The 22433-nt window shown below is 37.6% G+C and overlaps 1 protein-coding gene across 1 annotated transcript; it reads right to left on the reverse strand.

The window, feature by feature from the left end:
• Nucleotides 1-3223: 3223 nt before the first annotated feature.
• LOC146937572 (egg cell-secreted protein 1.3-like) lies at nt 3224-3944 on the reverse strand. The gene has a single exon (XM_085757785.1). The coding sequence runs from the start codon at nt 3719-3721 to the stop codon at nt 3299-3301; it is 423 nt and encodes a 140-aa protein (XP_085613911.1). The 5' UTR covers nt 3722-3944; the 3' UTR covers nt 3224-3298.
• Nucleotides 3945-22433: the final 18489 nt, after the last annotated feature.

Here is a 22433-nt window from a genome sequence, read left to right on the forward strand (position 1 = left end):
ACTTGGTGAATCAATTTGATGATAATTATTTTGATAATAATGATGAGGTGAGAATTGTATATATATATATATATATATATATATATATATATATATATATATATATATATATATATGATTTGGTGATTCCTTTGATGATGATGATTGCTTGCTTATAACTTTGAAATGAAGAATTAGGTGAGTAATCCTTTCATTAATTGATGTTGATAAATGATGAGCTTATGTCGATGTCCTGATTAAAGATTGAATATGCTTGCTATGCTATGTTAGTATTGTGATAGCTTGATGTGTATTGAATGGGGAATAATAATCATGTGATGGTAGTATTCTAAGAATGTTGAGTATGTGTATTTGTTATGCATGAAATCCTTGAATGCTTATGTTTGTTTATTCTTGATTATGACTGATGTGAAGCTAACCCCCAGTGGTCTGTGGTGGACCGCCTACCTGTTTGTATGAATGGGTAGACGACGTGTAGGTTTAGTTTTGTTGCTTGCTTGGTGAGTTGCTCGAGGATAGCGGGAGCTTCCTCTATTTATCTGTTTCGGTGTCTTAGATTAGATTCTGATCTAGGATGTCTGTTCTTATCTTTCTTTTGATTGTTATTGACGTGGTTGAGATTTTTACCCCATATCGGGATCTGGAGATTTTATGTATTGATGTATTTGGAGTTTATGACATGTATACTTTGGAGATGTATGCTATATATCCGCTGCGTAGTTGTTTGAATTTTTATGCATGTTATATTCTGGTGAACTTTTGGAGACGTGACGTCTATTTCTTGAATAAATGCTTTATGCGCGTGTTTTATCGCTTTAATGGAAATAGGGCGTTACATCAACCTTAGGCGGTTTGATCTCTACGGAATAATCGACAAAACTAGGTTTTGTCTCAACTGGATCATCATCCGCATTCTCAACCATAACTATAAATAAACAACATATAATTGCAAAAACATTTAATTAACATCTATCTAATATAAAGTTAAAAAAAAAGTCTAGAAGTCCTTGCTCAACTGGCAAATGCCGAAATTGCAAGGCCGGACGTAATGACCCAGGTTTGAACCCGGGACCTCACAGTTGTGTGTGAGTTTAATTTCAGGGGTTTACCACTTCATCTAAGACAAAAAAAAAGTTAAAAAAAAATTTAGGCAGTAGCTCCTCCAAAATTTTCAAAGTGTGAAAATTTCAAGGCTACAACGGTAGTTAACTACTGTTGTGCCAACTGTAGTTAACTACAACTTGATTCTAATCCTAACGGTAGTTAACTACCGCTACACAACATATTAGTAGAAAAACAAATTTGCAGAATAAACAATCGATGTAAACGATTTAAAAAAGGCATTACCTATTTCTTGACGTCAAATGTATATAGAAACCTTCTAGCAATCCTTCTCCAATGATTCGAAACCAAGATTTGGGGGGGGGGGGGGGGGGGGGGGGGGGGGATTGGGAGTTTTTTGAGGTATGGTGATAGACAGTGGCGGATCTTGACTTATTTTCTTGGGGGTGCCAAAATGTTATAGAACACTCCACTTTTAATAAACGTTTATATATTAAAATGTTTCAAGTAGAAGCTGACAATAATAAGTGTTCTGGTGGTTTGATTTTCTGATAAGGAGCGTGGATGGTGTGGTTTCGAGTCTCCGTGGAAACTTTTTTGGATAAAATATTAAAAAAAAACATAAACATAAAAAAATGATAAAAATAATTCAGAAATGGTCGAATACACGACCTTTAGAATATAGAGGCACCCCCTATCCACTACATCAACCGGAAATTCCTTGTAACATTGTGGATAATACTATATATATAGAATACATGGGGGATGTCATGGGTCCCCAAGTAGATCTGCCACTGGTGATAGAAGGTGATAGATGAATAAGAGATAAGGGTGTGGGTCTGTTTGAACTACATCTAGAAAATTATCGTAACGATAACTACCGCCGATTTTCTACTCTTTAGCACAAGATTCTATTCAAACTGTTTTTCTATTCAAAGATCTGTCGCCCAATGAGCCGGTGAGATATACGTGCTGGAATTTTCCATGGCAATTTTTCTTGACTCGATGAATTTCAAAATTTAATAATGAAAAATTCCGTAGATTAATTTAATCATCAATTGGCTATATGACAATTAAAATATGAAACATGTGTTTTTTCCTATTACAAAAATATGAAACATGTGAAGTTCGTTTTTTTTAGTTTGAAATACCTCTATATTTTTTATTTTATTTTTGGCCGGAGAAATACCTCAACTATATTGAAAGAAACTAAGACCCAAAGTGAGCCAAATCAGATACCAGAATAAAACCCAAGGTGCTAATCTATCCACACCTCCTCTGGGCTGTGCAAAGCATATGTTGAAAAAAAACGAGCCCTATAATTTCCATTTCTATGAGTGTGAATATGGCTAATGTGATTACTCTAGATGCCTCTTTGATTGTTCTAAAACAAGTCGAGTCATGTTCCAATCCTAAAAACTATGATCGTCATAATCCCTGTGATAGATTTGTGCGACCAGGAATTACGAATTACGATCTAATAAATTCAAGGGACTTTTGAACAATGCGAGAGGGCAATCATTTTTGGCTATAGACCTAAATTTAGGACTCATATCCAAACACGCTTGTATTTCTATTTGAGTAATGATATTTTGACATCCATTTGATGACAACTTTGTTGACAACCTTGTTTTTCTCACTTCTTATTGGTCAAAAACAATGGAGAGAGAAAAAAGAAGAAAGAGAATAACAATATCATGTGAGTAAGAGAGAGAAAGTTGTCCAAAAGAGAAAGTTGTCCAAAAGTTGTTAAAAAATGGATGTCAAAATATCATTTCTCTTTCTATTTTACCTTGTTTACTTCAATTTTCGACTTCGAAAATATTTTAAAAAAAATTAGTTTTAAATTAGTTTTTGTTACAATCAGTCCTTTAATGCAATTAAACGCCAATAAGTATATAAGTCGTAGTTACCAACAACGTTTCATTTTCAGCACAAAACATCAGCTTCTCTACAAATAGAAAAAATTACAAAACATGAGCAAACAAAAAATTGAGGGGAAATACAACAATCTGGTACACCGTACACAAACACATAAAATCAATCGAAAATGCATATCATATTATTGGTTAAAAGTTTATTAAATATAAAAATCTTAAAACCAGAATTGTTAATTTTCATTCTCGAAGTATAAACCAAGGATGCATTCATAAACAGAAAAGAAACGAAATTGCACTTATTTTATTACGTGTATATTGAAAACCATGAAAGACCAAAGTTACATAATATTATTCCGTTATGGAACAATCTCCTTAGGCTCAATAAATGATACTAGTGGTGTAGGTGGTGGGGGTGAATGAACATCTTCAACTTCATCACAATATCCTTCCAATACATGAGTCTCTTCATTGGTAAATCCAAGAGAGGAAACAACGTTAGGCCAACAATCATTTGTAATAACCTTAATTGCTTGGCAACAACCATTTCCTAAAAAAGTCTCCCCATTTAGAAAAAATGTTATAATTTCACCACTACATGCTTGGAGCTTAAAAAGTGACTCCCAACAATTGGAAGGCTCGCCACTCACTTTTAATCTTTCCTCAAGGCTCATCAAGTTGGAAGGGTTAGAGAGTTTCCTAGACTCCACTATAGATGTTGATAACACCAATGCAGTGATCACTAGAGCAACAAGAACTAAAACTTTGTGATTGGAAGCCATTGGTATCAGAAGAAAAAGTTTGTATCTCTCTGTCTATGTTATGTTTGGATTGTGTTGGTTGGAAACTTACATAGGGGTCTATTTATAGTAGCTAGTTAGGGAGAGTAACGGTAGGTTGAGGGGGATATCAAGGGAAAAAGTAAATGTGACCGGTTATATTAGAAAAGTATAGGAAAGGTTGAAGAGGTACATCTTGTTCGTGTATATCATGGAGATAAACACTAATAATTGGGTTGAATTTAAATGAAATTGATTTTTATAGATTCTCTTTGTCTCCTTTAGAGAACGATGAACATTTGTTTTATAACAATCAATTCTCTTTTTTATTTACGGTCAATTCTCTATTTTTTTTTTTCTTTTTGCAAAATTAACAATCAAGTTATAAATATCCATTTCTTAAGGAAAAACTATTCATTTGTGTTCACCAAAAATAGCAAAAAAATTATATGTTCTGGACCGCTCAAAAGGTCAATCCTATGGAAACACGTGGACTAAGCGTTCATCGCCGTCCAAGGCCTTAAGGCTCGATGCCTGAATGAACACACCAACATCAGTGCACTGCACCATACTCGAGTGTCCCCAACTCAGGGTCCGTTTGGTTTGAGAATTAGGAGGGGAGGGGAGGGATTTTAACGGAGGGGAGGAATGATATTTTAATTAAAAATGCGTTTGGTTCGCAAGGGAAGGAGAGGGATTTTAATATTATTTTACTGTTTTACCCTTAAACTTAATTAAATAAGGATAATAAAGTAACAAAACAATAACAAAGTAATTTATAGCAACCAGATGTAGACGATGAAATAGTAATAGGGTTGTTACAAGAAAAAGTTGTTAATAATATGGAATAAAAGTTGTTTCGAGGATAATATAACCTAATAATAATAATAACAACAACAGCAACAACAACGATAATATTAATAATAGTAAAAGTTGTTTCAAGAATAATATAACCTAATAATAATAAATGTTATAAAGATAATTTTGAGAAGACGTGAGAACGAAGAGCGAGAGCACGAGAGAGAGAGAGAGAGAGAGAGAGAGAGAGAGAGAGAGAGAGAGAGAGAGAGAGAGAGAGAGAGAGAGAGAGAGAGAGCATGAAAGAGAGACAACACTGTTCATCGGCGGAGAGACAATCTTTGGGGGGGAGGGGGGGGGGGGGGGGGGGGATCCATGCAGGGTGCCTGAAATTGGAGAGAAAGGGGACAATTGGACTGAGGTGAGAGTGCGAAAGAGGAAAGCTCAAGGACAGGGTGATCGATGACAAGATGAACATCTGGGTTTCTCGCGGCAAAGAGGTTCAGAGGACAGATAGATCCAGCAATCTAGGGTTAGGGATTTCTCACGAAAGAGGTCTGGGGTTTTTACTCGGTTAGGGGATCATTCACGACATGGCTCAACCGGTGTCAGAGGGACCAACCAGGTGCAGTTGCGACATGGCTTTGAGAACCGAGCTGCACCTCAAACTGAAACGACGAACAGAAGTGCACAATAGCATGTCGCACACGCTCCAGCACCAGTGGCGAAGACTCAGCTTGTGGTTGCTTTACCAGTCAGAGAGGTGAATGCATGTTTAGAATTGCGAATGTTTGTAACCGTTTAGTTCATAGATGCTCCAGACATGATTCAATATTTTTATTTAAAAGAAAGCTTTGAGGTTTGTGGAATATTAGATAATATGTTTTTATCAAAAAAATGCAATATGAATGGACAAATTTATGGTTTTGTTAGATATGTTAATGTTAAAGACGAGAGAAAATTGTTGAAAGCTCTGAATAATGTGGTTTTAGGACAGTTTTGAGTGTGGGTGAAGGTTGCTCGCTTTAACCATAATGATAATGGTGTTGAGGGTTTGTGTGCGAAGGAGGGGGGAATGGAGAGGGTGGGACGGTGAGGGGGGTGGGGAAGAAGGACGCGGGAAAATTGATGGGTAAGGGAGAAAAAATTAAGCGAGATAATAAAAAAAGGTGAGGGAGAAAAGATGATATTGATGGGGAAGACAGTGGATGGAGGAGAAGGGTGCAACGTGGTGATGGAGCATGCGAGGCTTGCGATGGGGACAGAGAAAGGAGGTGGTGATGAAGGTGTTACGATTATCTCAAATTTAGTGGTGAGGGAGCTGAAGGAGGGGTTGGTGAATCCTGTTAGCGACAACAAGGTTAAGTCGTTTGTAGCAATGTCTCATAGAAAAAGTGAAAAAATTGTTATTGAAAGTGTGGAGTGTTGCCAAAGATCGTGAAGAGATTTAATTCGATTTGGGTGATTATTGATCGGTTAACGAAGTCGACACATTTTGTTCCTATCAAGACCAGTATGTCTGTGATGAGGTTGGTGGAGATCTTCATTGAGAAGATTGTTAGATTGTATGGTATTCCATCCAGTACTGTGTCAGACTGGGATCCGAGGTTTACTTCTAAGTTTTTGGAGAGTTTGCAAGCAGCTTTGGGAACTAAGTTGATATCGATTTCTGCTTATCATCCTAAGACGTATGGGTAGACAGAGAGGATTATTCAGAGTTGGGAAGATTTGCTAAGAGCATGTGTTTTAGAACATGGTGTCAGTTGGGTCGAATGTTTACCGTTGATTGAGTTTACTTACAACAACAATTTTCATTCTAGTATCGATATGACACCGTTTGAGGCTTCGTATGGACAGAAATGTAGGACGCCGTTGTGTTGTTATGAGTCGGGAGAAAGTGCTTTGTTAGGACCAGAAGTTGTGCAAGAGACGACATAGAAGGTTAAGATGATTCAGGAGAAGATGAGGGTGTCTCAGAGTAAGCAGAAGAGTTATTACGATAAGAGGAGGAATGACATTGAATTTAAGGTTGGTGATCATGTGTTTTTTAGAGTGAACCCTGTAACCGATGTTGGACGTGCTTTGAAGTGTCGAAAGTTAACACCGCGTTTTGTTGGACCATTTGAAATTGTTGAGAAGGTTGGAGTTGTAGCATATCGGATTGTGTTACTGCCGTCGTTGTCGAATCTTCATGATGTGTTCCATGTGTTCCAGTTGAGGAAGTATGTTTTTGATGCCTCACATAATTCAAGTGGATGAATTGGAGGTAAGGGGTAATTTCACTATTGAAGCTTGGCCAGTTAGGATCAAAGATTTGGAAGTGAAGCGCTTGAGAGGGAAAAAGATCATTTTGGTGAAGGTGATTTTGGTTAGACCAAATGGTGAGGGTGCTACCTTCCAGAGCAGGATGAGGGTTTCGTATCCGGAGGGGGAGAGTTGTAATAGCCCGTTTTTCACTAGAGTTATTTTAATTATTTATTGTATGTGTTTTTATATGCTCGTATGTGATTATTTGTATCTGCGTGTATTTTATTTGCGATTAGTGGGTTTTGGCCTAAGAAGGGTATTTTAATCATTTTAGACTCAGGGGTATTTTGGTCATTTGGTGAGCAAGGGTAAAATAGTCATTTTTTTAAGAGGGTTATTTATGGTATTTTGAGTGGGAGTAAACATTTTTACTAAGTTACTAGTGAGTTAGGATAATTATTTAAAGACGGTAGTTATTCGTTATTTGACGGTTTAAGTGATTAGTAACCTTAGTGAATTTGTTGGTAAGAATATTGAGCCCATTAAGACAATTAGAAACCTAGCCCAATTATGTGGTGACTATATAACACATGTGAGAAAATTAGGTCTTTACATTCATTCACTCATTTCACAAAATATTTTGAGAGAGAGATAGAGAGAGAAGTGAATCAAGAGGATAGAAGAGAAGGCTAGAGAGAGAGCTTGGGGTTTGAAGAGCTAGGAGCTAAAGTGAAGCTTAAGATAGAGGAATCAAGAGCTAGAGGTAAGTGGGATGGTTTCCTTTTCAGAATTAAGCTATAATCTCTTATTTTCAATTATGGATTTAAGTGATTTTATGTTAATTCTGACTTGTGAATTTTGATGATGAATTTCATGCTCTTAATTCATGTGAATTTATGGGTATGATAAACTTCATGAAATTGATGTGTTATGTGCCTAAAACTCATGGTTGTTGTTGTTGATAAGTTGTTTTGATGATTTTTACTTAAATTGGTAAAAATGGAGTTGTTGTTGTTGATTGTTGATGAAATTATGAGATTATGTTTTGAATAATGTTATGTTGTGTTGTTGATGATAATTCATGCCTTGGGTTTTGCTATATGTGTGTTGTGATTAAGTTGTTGTTGTTTTAAAGAGTTTTGAAGAAAAAGGGTCATAAATGGTGAATTGTGATTCTTGATGAATTGAGGTGAATTGTTGGTGTTGTTGTTAAGATATGTTGATTGAACTTCTGAAATTCTAGCGTACTTGTTTTAAATGTTCTGTCAGATGTTTTAACGTTTGCATTGTTTCGTTTAATGTTCCAACATCGAGATAAAAACAGAAGTAAAAACAAGAAAAATAAACGACAAGAAAGTAAAGAACACAGTGAGTTTGTTGACCCAGTTCAGCACAACACGTTTACATCTGGGGGATACCAAGCCAGGAAGGAAATCCACTAGTGTAGTCCTTATTCAATAGCTCTCAGCAAACTCCTCGTTTACACTATATGACCTAGGACCTACCCGTCTAGACTTCAACCTAGGAACTCCTAGATCTGAGATTCCATCTCACTATCCTAATGGTCAGTCACTGCCCCAGTGACCTATCAGACCTCAACCAAAACAAAAGTAGAAGTTACCTTCCAACAAAATCAACTAGAACCTTGTTTCACAACTTCGGTCTAGTGCACAAGAGTATCAACCTCACACACTCAGTCCTAAACAAGTATCACAGACGACACAAGAAAGGTACACAATAAGAGATTCTAGACTTGCATCACAAACAATACAAGAACAGAATACATGAAGACTCAAACCCTAAAAATCTAAACTTTTTTAGTATGATGGCTTGAATGAATAATTAGGTCTTGAAGTCTTCCTTTTATACTGAAGTAGCTTGGGCTAAATAAATCATTGGGCTTCAGTAACTTGCAGATCGGTTCAGCTAACCTGCAAAACAAGAATCAACAACAAATCTGGAAAGTCGTAAAATGTCAGAACATTTATAGGAGCGTTCCAAATAATAACAAATATTTCCTAAAATAAAATATCTACTTTAGAAATATTCCACAGCTGATTCCTAGATGATATGCGCGTTGCTTGATCAATAAGTAAAGGAAATATTGTTTCCTTAAACAATAAAGGGCGCGCATACATTTAGGCAAGAACCCAGGCACACTGAACCGTGCCAGGATGTTGGAACATTGTATCCAACATCTTATAGAGTTGCCTAACCACATGCTGGAACATTGGTTCCAACTTACAGAACAAGGATTTTTGTTTTAGCAATAATGCAGCCAACACAAATACCCAACAATCTCCCCCTTTGACAAATTTTTGGCTAAAACAAATTAAGGTCAATACTTATAAAAAAGAGGGATACAAAAGACCATTTCTCCAAAAGCATGAAACCACACCTATGAAGAAACAGTTAGCACACAGAATCCAAAGAGATACCATAGATACACTTCCTCAAGTCATCACGAACACATATTCAAGAAGAAGAAGTAGCAGGTAGTATCACTCTAGAGATAGCAAGAGTGTGCATACATTGAATACCTCACGAATCTTCAATCACAGCTTCAGCTGGCAAAGGTATTACACTGGATCAGAGACATGCAACAGCGGATCAGGTAAGTAGCATAGTCTCAAGAGCATAGGAAAAATAAATTCCTGAGCTACAACTAAGGAACAAGAGTTCTTGTACAAAGGATGTTTCAACATCCTTCACCACCAGAGTAGAGGAAAAATAAATTCCTATGCTACATTCAGGGAAAATAGATTCCGACATAGAGATAGAGAGAAGCAAGTTCTCTCAAGAGCAGAGGAGAACTAAGTTCCAATGCTACAGATATAGGATGTTCCAACATCCTTTAGAACGTCAGACAGGAGTACCTGCCACATATAGAGGCAAGGGAAAAAATAAATTTCCCATACCTACAGAGTACTGTCACCAACCAACCATAGAAGCTGATAGAAATCTGGCAAGTGTACCAAAAACTATCGAAGTAGTAATAAATATCGATCCACAAGGACTGTGTTAATTTCAATTCTAGCGAGCGCGTTATACGTTAGGATGTGTAAAGTTTGTATTAATTTCCCTAAGCAGAAAAGTTTGGTTTTATCAGACTTAATTAAAGTAGAGACAAAGTGCGAGAGAAAATTATATTGAGATGAATGATTAAGTCGGTGAATCCGCTATTGTGTTATATGAATAGTCTACCTCTCTTTACTCTCCATTACTACTCAATCTTAACGATAAATTAACTAAGTGGTTTTGATCAATCTCTTGACTCAAAACCCTTTCCTAAGTTATAACCATATTAATCTCTTAACTAGATTGAATAACCGTGGAAGCGATGTCGGAACGTTAATTCATGTATCATAATTCTCAATTTATCTCTAGGTTCCTAGTGTTGAGTTAAACAAAATTACTAGATCAGGATTAAAAGCTAGGGCTAGTAGTCATTCAATTCCTAAGATCAATTCATATGATTGCAAGAAGCTAGGGCTAGTAGTCATACAAAACAATAACATGAAAAGCAATAAACACAAATAATATTGAATAAAGACTGAATAACATTGATTATAGAGAGAGTTCAACTACAAATTCATATATTACAATAGTTTCATCATGGCTCAATCAAACTAAGAGTTTAGCTACTCATAACTAAACAATCATAAGCATAAACAAGAGAAAACATACATAAATCTAACCAACAGAGAGTTGGTATGAGATTCAGGGCTTGTTCTTCGGTCTCCTGCAGTCTTCTATGCTCAAAATCGCAATAATAATCGGTACCCTAATCCTTGCTTGCAGTTGGTTATAAATAGAAAGAATTTTAGGGTTTCTGAAAAGCCCATCATCGTGCCACGTTATGGGCTAGTCGTGGCACAATGGTCTCATTAATCCTACATGGCAGCAGACAAAATCTACCATCGTGGCACGTTGCATATTGCTTCGTGCCACGAAATTTCTAGAAGTGAATCTTTGTCCCACGCTTCATTAATCGTACCACGAAGGTCATAAATGTGGCATGATGCTTAGTACTTAGGCAATTTTCCTTGTTTTCTCAAAGTTTCTTCTCTTGAGCTCTTGTTCATGTTTTGGTTTGATTTCACCATGAATTTCATGCAGTTGACTCTCTAAATGCTACAATAAAGGCATAAATGCGACTAAAAACTAATGTTGATGCACCGTCATCACAACCCCAAACTTAAACCATTCCTTGTCCTCAAGGAATCCAATTTGCAATTGAAAAAAATCGCAGTAAGATAACAAATTACCAACCACTGATATGCTTAAAAAGTTCACTCCTTTCAGGTGTAATGATGTACCAGATGCCTAACTCTTACCTCCAAATCCACAACTCCACGCATATGTTTGAATAGGGTCACACAATCATCATGTAGGTCTGCTGTATTACCATAAGCTTGAAAAATTTCTAAACTGTCAATCAAAGTCAGAGTCAAGTACACACTTTTAAGGTCTTTTAGGGTTATAACGGGGCTTAGGTGAAAGGTGGATATATTTTGGGAAGTAGTGTTATAGAACAATGAAGTTAAGCTCATACTACTTGGGTATCTTTGGTAACATCACAGAAAACCAATCTCATTCCTTTCAAATTTAACACAGAAGAGTACTAGAGAACTTATTCTTTCGAGACATATGAACAATGTTGGTCTCATACACAAGATTCTTTTCTTTTCATTTTTTTTCTGCACATTTTCAAGTGCTTTTGCTTTGTTTTTCAAGAGATAAAATATAAAATTTAACAATTTCTCTTCTCTTGATTCTCTAGTACCCCCACCCCAAACTTAGTAAGTTGATAATTCCAGAAGGAACGCCAAACTTGAACATTTCACACAACCTAGATAGCTTAACTTCAAACAATTAATTGGGACATTCAATCCTAAGGCTTTCTAGGTTTGTAACATGGCTCGTCATCGAACAAAAGAACTATACCTAATGGCTCAATTTGGCTTTACAAAGGATAAATAATGAATAAATCAGGGTAGGCTCAAAAAGGCTCAAGGTACCAAGCACTTTGCCTTAGTATGTACAAAACAAGACCAATCAACAAATAGAGAAATATCGCAAGTTCTAGAAACAGCAGTTGCATGAAACACTCATATATGTAAAATTGGAAAAATAAAATTTTTGCTATGGACCTTACAAGTTGAGATATCTGGTAGTTGTAGCTACCTACTTCCTTTGCCGCACACTTCCCTTTGAATCAATTAGGCATCATCCTCCTTTGAACTCTTTGGCATATCATTGGTATAGCACTGTTATGAGACTGATAAATTTCCACAAACAAACAGATTCATTAATAATAAACCAAGGAAAGTATTACAAACGGGGGATTGAAACAAACCGACATAGCACCAAAATGTTCAAACGGAATAATAAAAAGTGCATCAAAATAAAGAAACAGAAGATAGAAAGCAGAAAATAAAAATTTAGACTCCAAGTCTGTCACTGCTCATCCTCATCAGTAGCCTCGGGGTCTTGTTACAAGCCAGCATAGAATTCATTTGCTCTCTGTTCACTAGCTGCCTTCCCCCGCACAAAATCAGCTCTAACACGACCCTCTCTCTCACCAGCATGTCATCGCTGATCCATAAAGTAGTCCTCCATGTTGGCTTTAGTGCCAAACCTGTCAAAAGCATTGCTCTGCAGCAACCTCTGACGGTGCTGATCAGCAGCAAGAGAAAGCTCCGCTCCAAAATAGGGACCGTCCACGTACAGCTGTGATGATGTGTCTTGGGCCCAGTTGGTCATACCACATATGTAATCGAGCATCATCGGGTATAGTGGTGGGTGTTGAGGCGCATCTTCTTGCATGGGTTGCGCCTGAGATGGTCCTCCACGGGCTTGCTGAACCGGTGGTCCTTCACGACCCTTCTTCCTCTCAAACTTCACTATGGCTGTGTCATCAATGTCCCCTTTTGATTTGAACATGATATCTCCAAGCTCCTTTGGGACACCTTCTTTCTTGCACAAAGCATTAATCAGACAACTATGCCCTAAATGCATTGATGTACCACACTCTGCCATTAGTTGAATACTCATGTTGATCAGCCGCCAACATTGATCCCATAGCCAAAGATAATGGCCTCCAAAATATACAGCCTCTCCATAGGCAACTCAGATGTTGCGGAAACACTCTCCAATGTAGAATGAATGAATGAAGCCCAAGCTTTGTATTGTGGCTTAAGATCCACCACATCCATCCTAGTAGGAAGCCCAGTGGCTCTAGACCTCACATAATCAGTACCTTCTTCTCCAATTTCTTGCAGTATTTGCTGAAGATCATCATCAGATGGAAAATTATTCGTGTTTTTCTGCCTCCTAAATTCAACATGGCATTGTCTTGGAGGTTTCAACCTAGAAATGCATTGATGACTCTAGGGATATAATCTACTTGCTTCCCTCGCACAAAAGCAACATTACTCTCACTTCCAAAAGCATTAGTAAAAAACTCGAGAGCGATGGTACGATTGCTCTCTTTGGCCACCATGTTGTTCAACTTCTGCCACCCAAGAGTTCTCATTGTTGTTTCAAGTTGCGGGTATCTCTGAAGATTGATGAAATCGAACTTACGTTCGCCAGAAAAATTGAACCCCTTGATCTTTTCAAACCTCTCGGCATGCTCGTCATCCTCAAACTTCTCATAGGTAGGTTGTTGTGGTGGTTGGGTTGATTGAGTGTTGCGGGTTAATCTTGAAAGTTTGTGGGATGATGAGGCCATTTGTTGAGTTAGGGTAAATGAGTTGGATTAAGGGAGATGAAGATTTATGGGTTAAGGTTTGTGAAGTAAGGGTTTGGTTGAATTTGTGGAGAAAGGTCGATGAGTTCGATGTATTGATGGGTTAAGATGTTTGTGAGGATGATGGAGATGAGTACTTGGTGGTTAGGGACGAATTTGAAAGGTTGAAGATGAGTAGGACGAAAATTTGGCAGAGTTTTGTTAAGGGAAAATGAGAAATGGGAAAAATTTTGTGAGCCAGGTATATATAAGGAAGAATGATCGTGCCACGTTGGGTGTAGGTCGTGCGACGATGGTGTTTGTAACGGTCAAATGATTTCAAAACTTCCCACTCACATGCCACGATGAAATCAAACGTGGCACGATCATCATTCTGGGTTTCCATCGCGCCACGATCAAAAACCTTCGTGCCACGATTATGATTCTTCCAGCAAACGTGCCACGATTTGAGAGCTTTCGTGCCACGATGTTTCCAGTGGCGAATCTCATTTTTCTTGCTCTCAAATTGTGCCACGATGAAGAATTTCGTGCCACAATGGTCATGACTTAGAAAAATTTTAGTTTTTCAACTTTCTAAAAAAATAAAAATAATCTTTTTGCTGTTTTTTGTTTTGTGAAAATGCAATAAATAAATATACACAATACCTGAGCGGATCTAAATCTGATGGGTTGCCTCCCATCCAGCGCTTCTTTACTGTCACTAGCTTGACTTATGACGACCCCTAAGGATCATTCAACACCACCCCTGCTCTATTCTTTGGGAGTTCACCTCCAAGGTAAGGTTTCAACCTTTGAGCATTAATCTTGAAAGTCTCTTGTTCACAAGGCTTACTTAGCTCCACAGCTCCATAGGGAGAGACGCTTACAATCACGAATGGCTCGGACCACTTGGATTTTAACTTCCCGGGAAATAACTTCAACCTGGAATTAAACAGCAAAACAAGTTGTCCAATATAAAACTCTCTCCTCATTAACCCCGTGTCATGATACCTCTTAGTTCTCTCTTTGTAAATTACGGCATTCTCATACACACGCAACCTCATCTCCTCTAGCTCATTAAGCTTTAACAACCTTTTCTTTCCAGGTAAAGTTTGATCAAAATTTAGGGCTTTGATAGCCCAATAAGCTTTATGTTCCAATTCAACTGGGAGATGACAAGCCTTCCCATAAACCAACTAATAAGGGGACATCCCAAGGTACGTCTTAAACACAGTCCTATATGCCCAAAGAGCGTCATCTAACTTCCTAGACCAATCTTTCCTAGAAGACGCTACAGTTTTCTCCAAAATTTGTTTCAATTGACAGTTTGAAACCTCCGCTTGCCCACTAGTTTGAGGGTGGTAGGGAGTTGCAACTTTATGTTTGATGTTAAACTTTTTAAGCACAGTTTCAAGAAGATTGTTGCAAAAGTGCTTCCCCCATCACTGATCAAAACTCTAGGGGTTCCAAACCTAGTGAAAATATTTTTCTTCAAGAAATTAACCACAGTTTTAGCATCGTTAGCAACACATGGTATCGTTTCAACCCAATTGGTAACATAGTCAACACACACAAGAATATGGAGATAAGAGTTAGAGGAGGGAAATAGTCCCATAAAATCTATGCCCCAACAATCAAAAGGTTTAACTTCAATGATTCCAGTTAGAGGCATTTCATTCCTCTTAGAGATACTACCTGTTCTTTGGCATTTATCACACCGCTTTACGAACTCTTGGCAATCCTTGAAGAGAATAGGCCACCAGAAACCAGTTTACAAGATTTTTGCAGCTGTTCTTTCTCCACTATGGTGGCCTCCATAAGCTGAGCTATGGCAGTGCCACATGATACTATTGGCTTCTGTACCTGCAACACAACGTCTAATCAAACCATCAACACTTACCTTAAATAAATAAGGATCATCCCACAAATAGTGTTTTGCATCCTTGAAAAACTTTTTCCTTTGATGCTGCTCCATATCATCCGAAATTATGTTACCAGCCTTAAAATTCGCCATGTCGGCAAACCAAGGCCTTTCTCCAATAGCCATCAGCTTTTCATTCAGGAATTCGGCCGTGATGGCCTTCTCTTTCCTTGTCACCTCCTTATTTTCCAGCCTTGAGAGGTGATCAGCTACTACATTCTCCACTCCTTTCTTGTCGAGAATCTCAAGATCAAATTCTTGCAACAAAAGGATCCACCTCAACAGTCGAGGTTTCGAATCCCCTTTCGTCAAGAGATATTTAAGAGCTGCATGATCTGTAAAAACAATGACTTTGAAGCCTATTAGATAAGAACGAAATTTCTCCAATGCAAAGATTACTGCAAGCAATTCCTTTTCAGTAGTCGAATAGTTAACTTGATTTTCATTTAAAACTTTGCTTGCATAGTAAATTGCATGGAAAAATTTGTTCTTTCGTTGGCCTAGGACTGCACCAACAGCATAATCACTTGCGTCACACATAAGTTCAAAAGGTAGATCCCAATCGGGTGCAATGATTATTGGTGCAGTCACCAACTTGGTTTTAATCTAAGAAAAAACATTTAAACATGCAGAATCAAAATCAAATTCATTTTCTTTGATCAAGAGGTTACAAAGGGGATTGGAAATTTTTGAAAAATCTTTTATAAAACGCCGATAGAAACCAGCATGCCCCAAGAAACTCCTAACTCCCTTAACATTAATAGGTGGAGGAAGTTTCTCTATAACCTCTATCTTGGCTTGATCCACCTCTATGCCTTTAGCACTTATTTTATGCCCCAAAACTATACCTTCGGTAACCATAAAATGACATTTTTCCCAATTCAAAACAAGGTTAGTTTCGGTGCATCTTTTAAGTACAACATTTAAGTGAAACAAGCATTGATCAAAAGACTTACCAAACACAGAAAAGTCGTCCATAAATAACTCAATGTTCTTATCTATCATTTCAGAGAAGATGGAGAGCATACACCTTTGAAAGGTTGCCGGCGAATTACACAGCCCAAAGGGCATTCTCCTATAAGCAAATATACCAAAAGGACAAGTGAAGGCAGTCTTTTCTTGATCTTCTGGAGCCATCGCAATCTAATTATATCCCGAATACCCTTCCAAGAAACAGTAAAAGGCTTGGCCAGCCAATCTCTCTAACATTTGATCCATGAATGGTAGTGGAAAGTGGTCTTTCCTTGTTGCGGAATTCAATCTCCGGTAATCTATGCACATTCTCCAACCGATGACGGTGCGTGCGGGTATCAATTCATTCTTTTCATTAGCCACTACCGTCATTCCTCCCTTTTTAGGCACCACATGAATAGGACTTACCCGAGAGCTATCAGAAATAGGGTAAATCATACCTGCATCCAGCAACTTTAACACTTCCTTCTTAACCACTTCCTTCATTGTCGGATTTAGTCTCCTTTGAGGTTGAACCACAGGTTTGTATTCAGCCTCCATATGTATTTTATGCATGCAATAGGCTGGACTAATACCCTTTAGATCAGAAATGCTCCATCCCAATGCTCCTTGATTGCTTCTCAACACCCTCATTAGTTTCTCTTCCTCTAGAGGTGTCAATGTATTACTGATGATTGCTGGTTTGGAAAAATCCTCGCTAAGAAAAACATACTTTAAGTGGGAATGAAGTTCTTTTAACTCGGGATTTTTTTCTTTTTCATTATTCAAAGTTTCCGATCCCCCATATTTTTCGCCAAGGATGTCTTCAAGTGGTGGCGGTTGCATTTGTTGTTTGCTTGCCTCAAGTTGCTTGACACAATCTTTCACCTCAACATCTTCAATATCTTCATCATTCTCTATAGAATTAACAATTGTTTTCTCATTGGTTGTGTTGGTTGAGGTTCACGAGAATCATCTTCAACTATTTCATCAATAACATCAATCCGGTAACACTTAGGATTTTCAGCTCGATGTTTCATGGCTTCAAAAATATTAAACACAACTTGCGCATTGTGGAATCTCAACATAAGTTGGCCCATTTCAACATCAATCAAAGCATGATATGTAGCAAGGAAGGTCTTCCTAAAGTGAGTGGCATGTCTTCATCTTCAGCCATATCTAGAATAGATATTGACCTATCAGCTAGAGTGAGGGTCATTCTTGTTGGCTTTGGCTCACCACATCCAAGCTTCTTCATCATTGAAATGGGCATCAAGTTTATACTTGCCCCTAAATCACACAAAGCTCTACCAATGTCTACCGGCCCAATGGAACAAGGAATAGTGAAAGCACCTGGATCTTTTAGTTTGGGTGGAAGTTTCTTTTGAAGAATGGCACTACAATTTTCTGAAGTGTAATGTTTTCATCATCTTTTGGCTTTCTTATTCCAGTCAACAAGTCTTTCATGAACATAGCATACATAGGCATTTGATCAAGAGCTTCACCGACAGGAATGTTCACCTGAAGTTGTGAGAAAAGTTGCATGAACTTTTTGAATTGACTTTCCTCCTTCTTCTTCTTCTTCTTCTTGGCTAAATGAGGGTAGGGAAGCTTCACATATGATGGAACAACTTGTTGCTGATCTCCATCCTTCAACATTTGGCTCTTAGACTTCCTCAAAATTGAGTTTTCATCTATTAATTTCTCACTTTTTTCTCCCTCTATTTCTTTCTTCCTTTCATCTTCAACTACTCCTTGTTCAATTTCTTTTTCAACTACACCCTCATTATTCTTTTCAACTTCACCATCCTCCCCCATTACTTCATCAACTTTCTTTGGAGCTTTTGGAACTAAAGGTGTGAGAACCTTTTTGCTCCTCAATTCAATAGCATTGCAGGATTCATTCTTAGGGTTGTCTTGTGTGTTACCTGAGAATCCCCCTTTATTTTGTTCAGCCAATTGCCCCAGCTGAGTTTCAAGCATCTTTCTGGAGGCTTCATTGTTCTTTTTTCAGCCTCTTGACTCGTCTTCATCCCTTCAAAGTTTCCTTGAGTCATCTTTATGAAGTTGATCATAGTTTCCTCAAGAGTTGAAGGCTTCCTTGGTTGTTGCTGTGGAGGATTAAGCATTTGAGAGTTCAAAGCATTGTTATTTAAGTAGCTTAAGTTGGGATGCTTGTTGATGCCTCGAATAATGCATATGAAATCGAAGAGTTGAATGACGATAATCGAATCATGCACATAAATGGAAAGTGTTTAAAAAAGTATAAACCATTATTACAAGAAGTTAAAATAACTTTAGACTAATTCGAAAATAGAATAAAAAGATGGCATTAAGTAATTAAAAGCCTTTAACGGGAAAAGTACAAGATATCAAATTGTAAACAAGAAATGCAAGTTTCATCATGCAGCATTCGACAAGCATTACAAAAATGGCATTGCCCTAGAATCATACTAAAAGCCAAAATGGTCAAAACTAAGTCGTATCCGTCCGACGCACGGTAAAGGGGCTTCAAATCCTTATAGCAAGAAGTCAAGGTCAAAGAAACGAAAGTGCTCGAGGAACCAAGCGAATTCGATGTCGAGACGGCAAAAGAGACATATATTGACCATATCGTCATCATTGTCTGCGCCTGGAGATGGAAAGTGAGGATTGTGGGTCCTATTACTTTGCGCACAAACCCCATTGGCAAGACAGGTAAAATGGTGAACCAAACCAGGGGGCATGTGACGCAGCTCTAACGGCAGTTGGTCCTAACCAAAGAGACCGTCAGCACTAATAACGTACCTACAACGAGCAAGTTGTTGTCGAACGAAAAGACCCCTAAAGACTGATAAAGCACGGTTTCTGTCAAAACCCTCAGCGGCCAACACCCTCAACATGAGTGAGAAGTATACATCTTCATCCGACCTTGCAAGAAGGGCATTCCTCAGCACGAGTTGAATCATTCGCAAGTTAGGACGGGCTTGTTGGAGCAGTCGGGCAACCCTGACAACACAGTAATGTGCATGACCCTCTAGAGTGAGTTGTTGCATAAGCCGTCGTTGTCCGACGTTGGGCGAAGGAAGGAAAAGAAGGTGCAAGCAGTCATCAGAGATGGCCCTAAGTACTTCAACATCTTCAGATAGTCGTCGGTGGAGTTTCGCAAACGCCCTGAAAGATATTAAATCTCTAACGCTCGAGGCAGCAATCTTTTTTGCGATAAGAATTTGGAGCTCTGGAGGAAACACTTCCATGATGCAAAGTTAATAATCTTTGCCTTGCAAGAGAAGGGAAGACACGAAGGAAGAAGATCCATTGGAAATCGGTCTTTTATAATGGCAAACGCAGTTAATGGAATTAACTTCTCATCTTCCGCTTCTCACAACTGCCACGTGGAGGAAAGAAAGTAAAGAGGTCTTGAAATCGGAGAAAACCAATGGTCTTGAGAGGCATAGAACCTCGAGAATATTGTGGAGGAAGGCAAAACAATGATGAGAATAGGAAGTGGCAAAAGAAGTGAATATGCAGAGTTCAACCAATAGCGAGTGTCATCTTAGGGTTGAAGACAATTTCTAGGTGGCTTCCAAATGAGGAAACATGGAAGAAAAGAAAAGGTGCATCCCTTTAAAACTTCAAACTTCCATTGGACGTGGTGAACGGTATAATAAAAGCAAAATGAAATGGCGATTCCAAGATTCGAGACGTGGCCCACTAAGTGAAGTTTGGTGACATCAATAAAAAAGGTTGTTTTTGGCTACCTTTAAAAATCTCATACTGATAATATGGTCAGTTTCGACCAGAGAAATACGCTTAATGAAGTTCAAAAAATGTACTCTTTCTTCTTTTGTCTGAAGATATCAACGAAAAAGACATGGGCAATTTGTTATCCTGTATTTTTAACAGTTTATAATAAATTTGGTCAATGAAGTTTGACCCAGATTTCGAAGAGAATGAAGCAAGCTCAAGTCCCAAGTTCGACAGTCGAAGTGAAGACCAAAGGATATGTTGATCGAAAGATGGTTCGGCAGAAAAAAGAAGATGTCGAAGAACGGTTGGCATCGAAGAGAGGAGCTAAATTGCGGTTTCTCGTCGAAGAGGCGTTATTTGGAATTCAAATACGCCCGTAGCAGTTATTAGCGGTTACGTCCTAAACGTGTCCGTAGGCAGTTACTTAGTATAAGTAGAATTTTCCTCTATGGAAAACGGGTCACAATTCAAACATACTGAAAGCTTACACACTCAAACTATCTGCACACACACAAGGAGAAACGAGTAAACAAGCCATAACGTATGAATATGTGTACCAACCTTTTTTTACATTCATTTACTTTAATGCAATTTCTAGTTTAACTCTTTAGTCTAGACTTTTTTCTTTATCCTTTAATCCTTTTTTAAAGCTTTTGCATCAAGCCATTGAAGAGAATCTCGATGGGTCTCACCCTGTTTCTGGATTTCGACGGTTATATTCATAGTTCACTAGAATAGTCACCAAACGAAATTGAGCAATCAAACACAAACGGTCTTGAGATTTGCTGGCTGATCTCGCTCGCCCTTGTCTTAAAACCAGTTCAGTAGTTTACCAAAATCCACGGTAAACATATAGCGACAAAGAACTTTTGTTAAAGAAGGTAATGTAAAATTAGTATCCATTAGTTACTTAAGGGTACCTCCACAAATATATTTATCTAATGAAAACTTATAATCCCAAATCATCATAAAGTCAAATTAGGTATTCTTACTTCCATATCTAATATGTTGTATTTGTTATTACCTCAATTGAAACTCGTTGTGGGTAAATAAACTGTAAATAAAGTCATTTCAAGAGTCTTGAACTTATGATCAAACTATTTTAGATCAAGTCATGTCAAACAAGAGATACAAATAATCATTATACTCCTTAACTAAGTATTTATCATCACAACCTATCTGTATGGTCTTTATACTTTTCAAAATTATTCCTTTTACTCCTTTGTTGAACTCTTTGAACAAATTCAAAAATTTCTAACTCGTGTCAAATACACATTCACATTTACTAATTCAATTAAGAAATTAAATGAAGTAAGAGAAATTTAGTATATCTAGCAAATATGTTCAGTGATCAAATAGTCACACGAATTTGTAAAAAGTTTTCCAAAACCACATTTATGCTCTAGATTCTTTTTAAGAAAGACTAATCAACACCTCCTTGTATATTCATTAAGCTACCACCATATATAGACCATCACTCTTCACAACTACCTCAGTCATCATTTAATTCATTAAGAAATGTATCATCATTGACATCATCAGATATTCCCTATGCATCATCTGACTCTATGTTAGATGAATCATACTTAGAACATTCACCATGTAAGAAAACATCATTTCCAAATAGAGTCCCCCTCCCTCCATTAATTTTATATGGTGGACCCTACCATCAATCAATATCTCTTTGATATAGTTAATTAGAGCCAATCAACAAATATAAACAAGAATACGAGCGTAGTCACATCTAGATTTATTACCTGTAACCAAGTCAGCCTCCAGAAACATACTGTTAAGGAGAAAATCAATTTAAAGAAATTATTATTCCACTTTTGCAGAGGAACCCTGTAATTCAGATTGTAACCTGGGGGGATTGGGTTTCTAGGAATATTGGTCAATTTTTGAGAGTTTAGCGTTGTTGATAATTTTTCCGGTAAATAATGATGAAGGCATGAATGCGGAAAAATAAAAGAGTAAGGGAAGAAGAAATAACACAAGAGAGTTATAGTGGTTCCCCTCTAAACCTTAGGGTACTCCACTCCCTACACACCCCGCGAAGGATTTCACTATGTAAAGAATCTTTGTTACAAAGCAACCTTAATCCCAAAGGCCCCCTAACAATATTTCTCTACACACCAAGATAGCACCCCACTATCTTTTACAACAAGAATCTTCACCAAACCTATGATGAAATTCTCACAAAGAAACAAGATAACACACCACTATCTTTTACAACAATTCCCACCAACAATGGCGAGAAACTTTACAACAAAGTAATTGAAGAATATCAAATGTGTATGGCTGTATACTTTTATCAATATCACTCTTAAACAAATGGA

This window comes from Medicago sativa, chromosome 3 (genome assembly GCF_051527215.1).
Source record: "Medicago sativa cultivar Bolivia chromosome 3, Bolivia_mono, whole genome shotgun sequence".
Classification (NCBI taxonomy): Eukaryota; Viridiplantae; Streptophyta; class Magnoliopsida; order Fabales; family Fabaceae; genus Medicago; species Medicago sativa.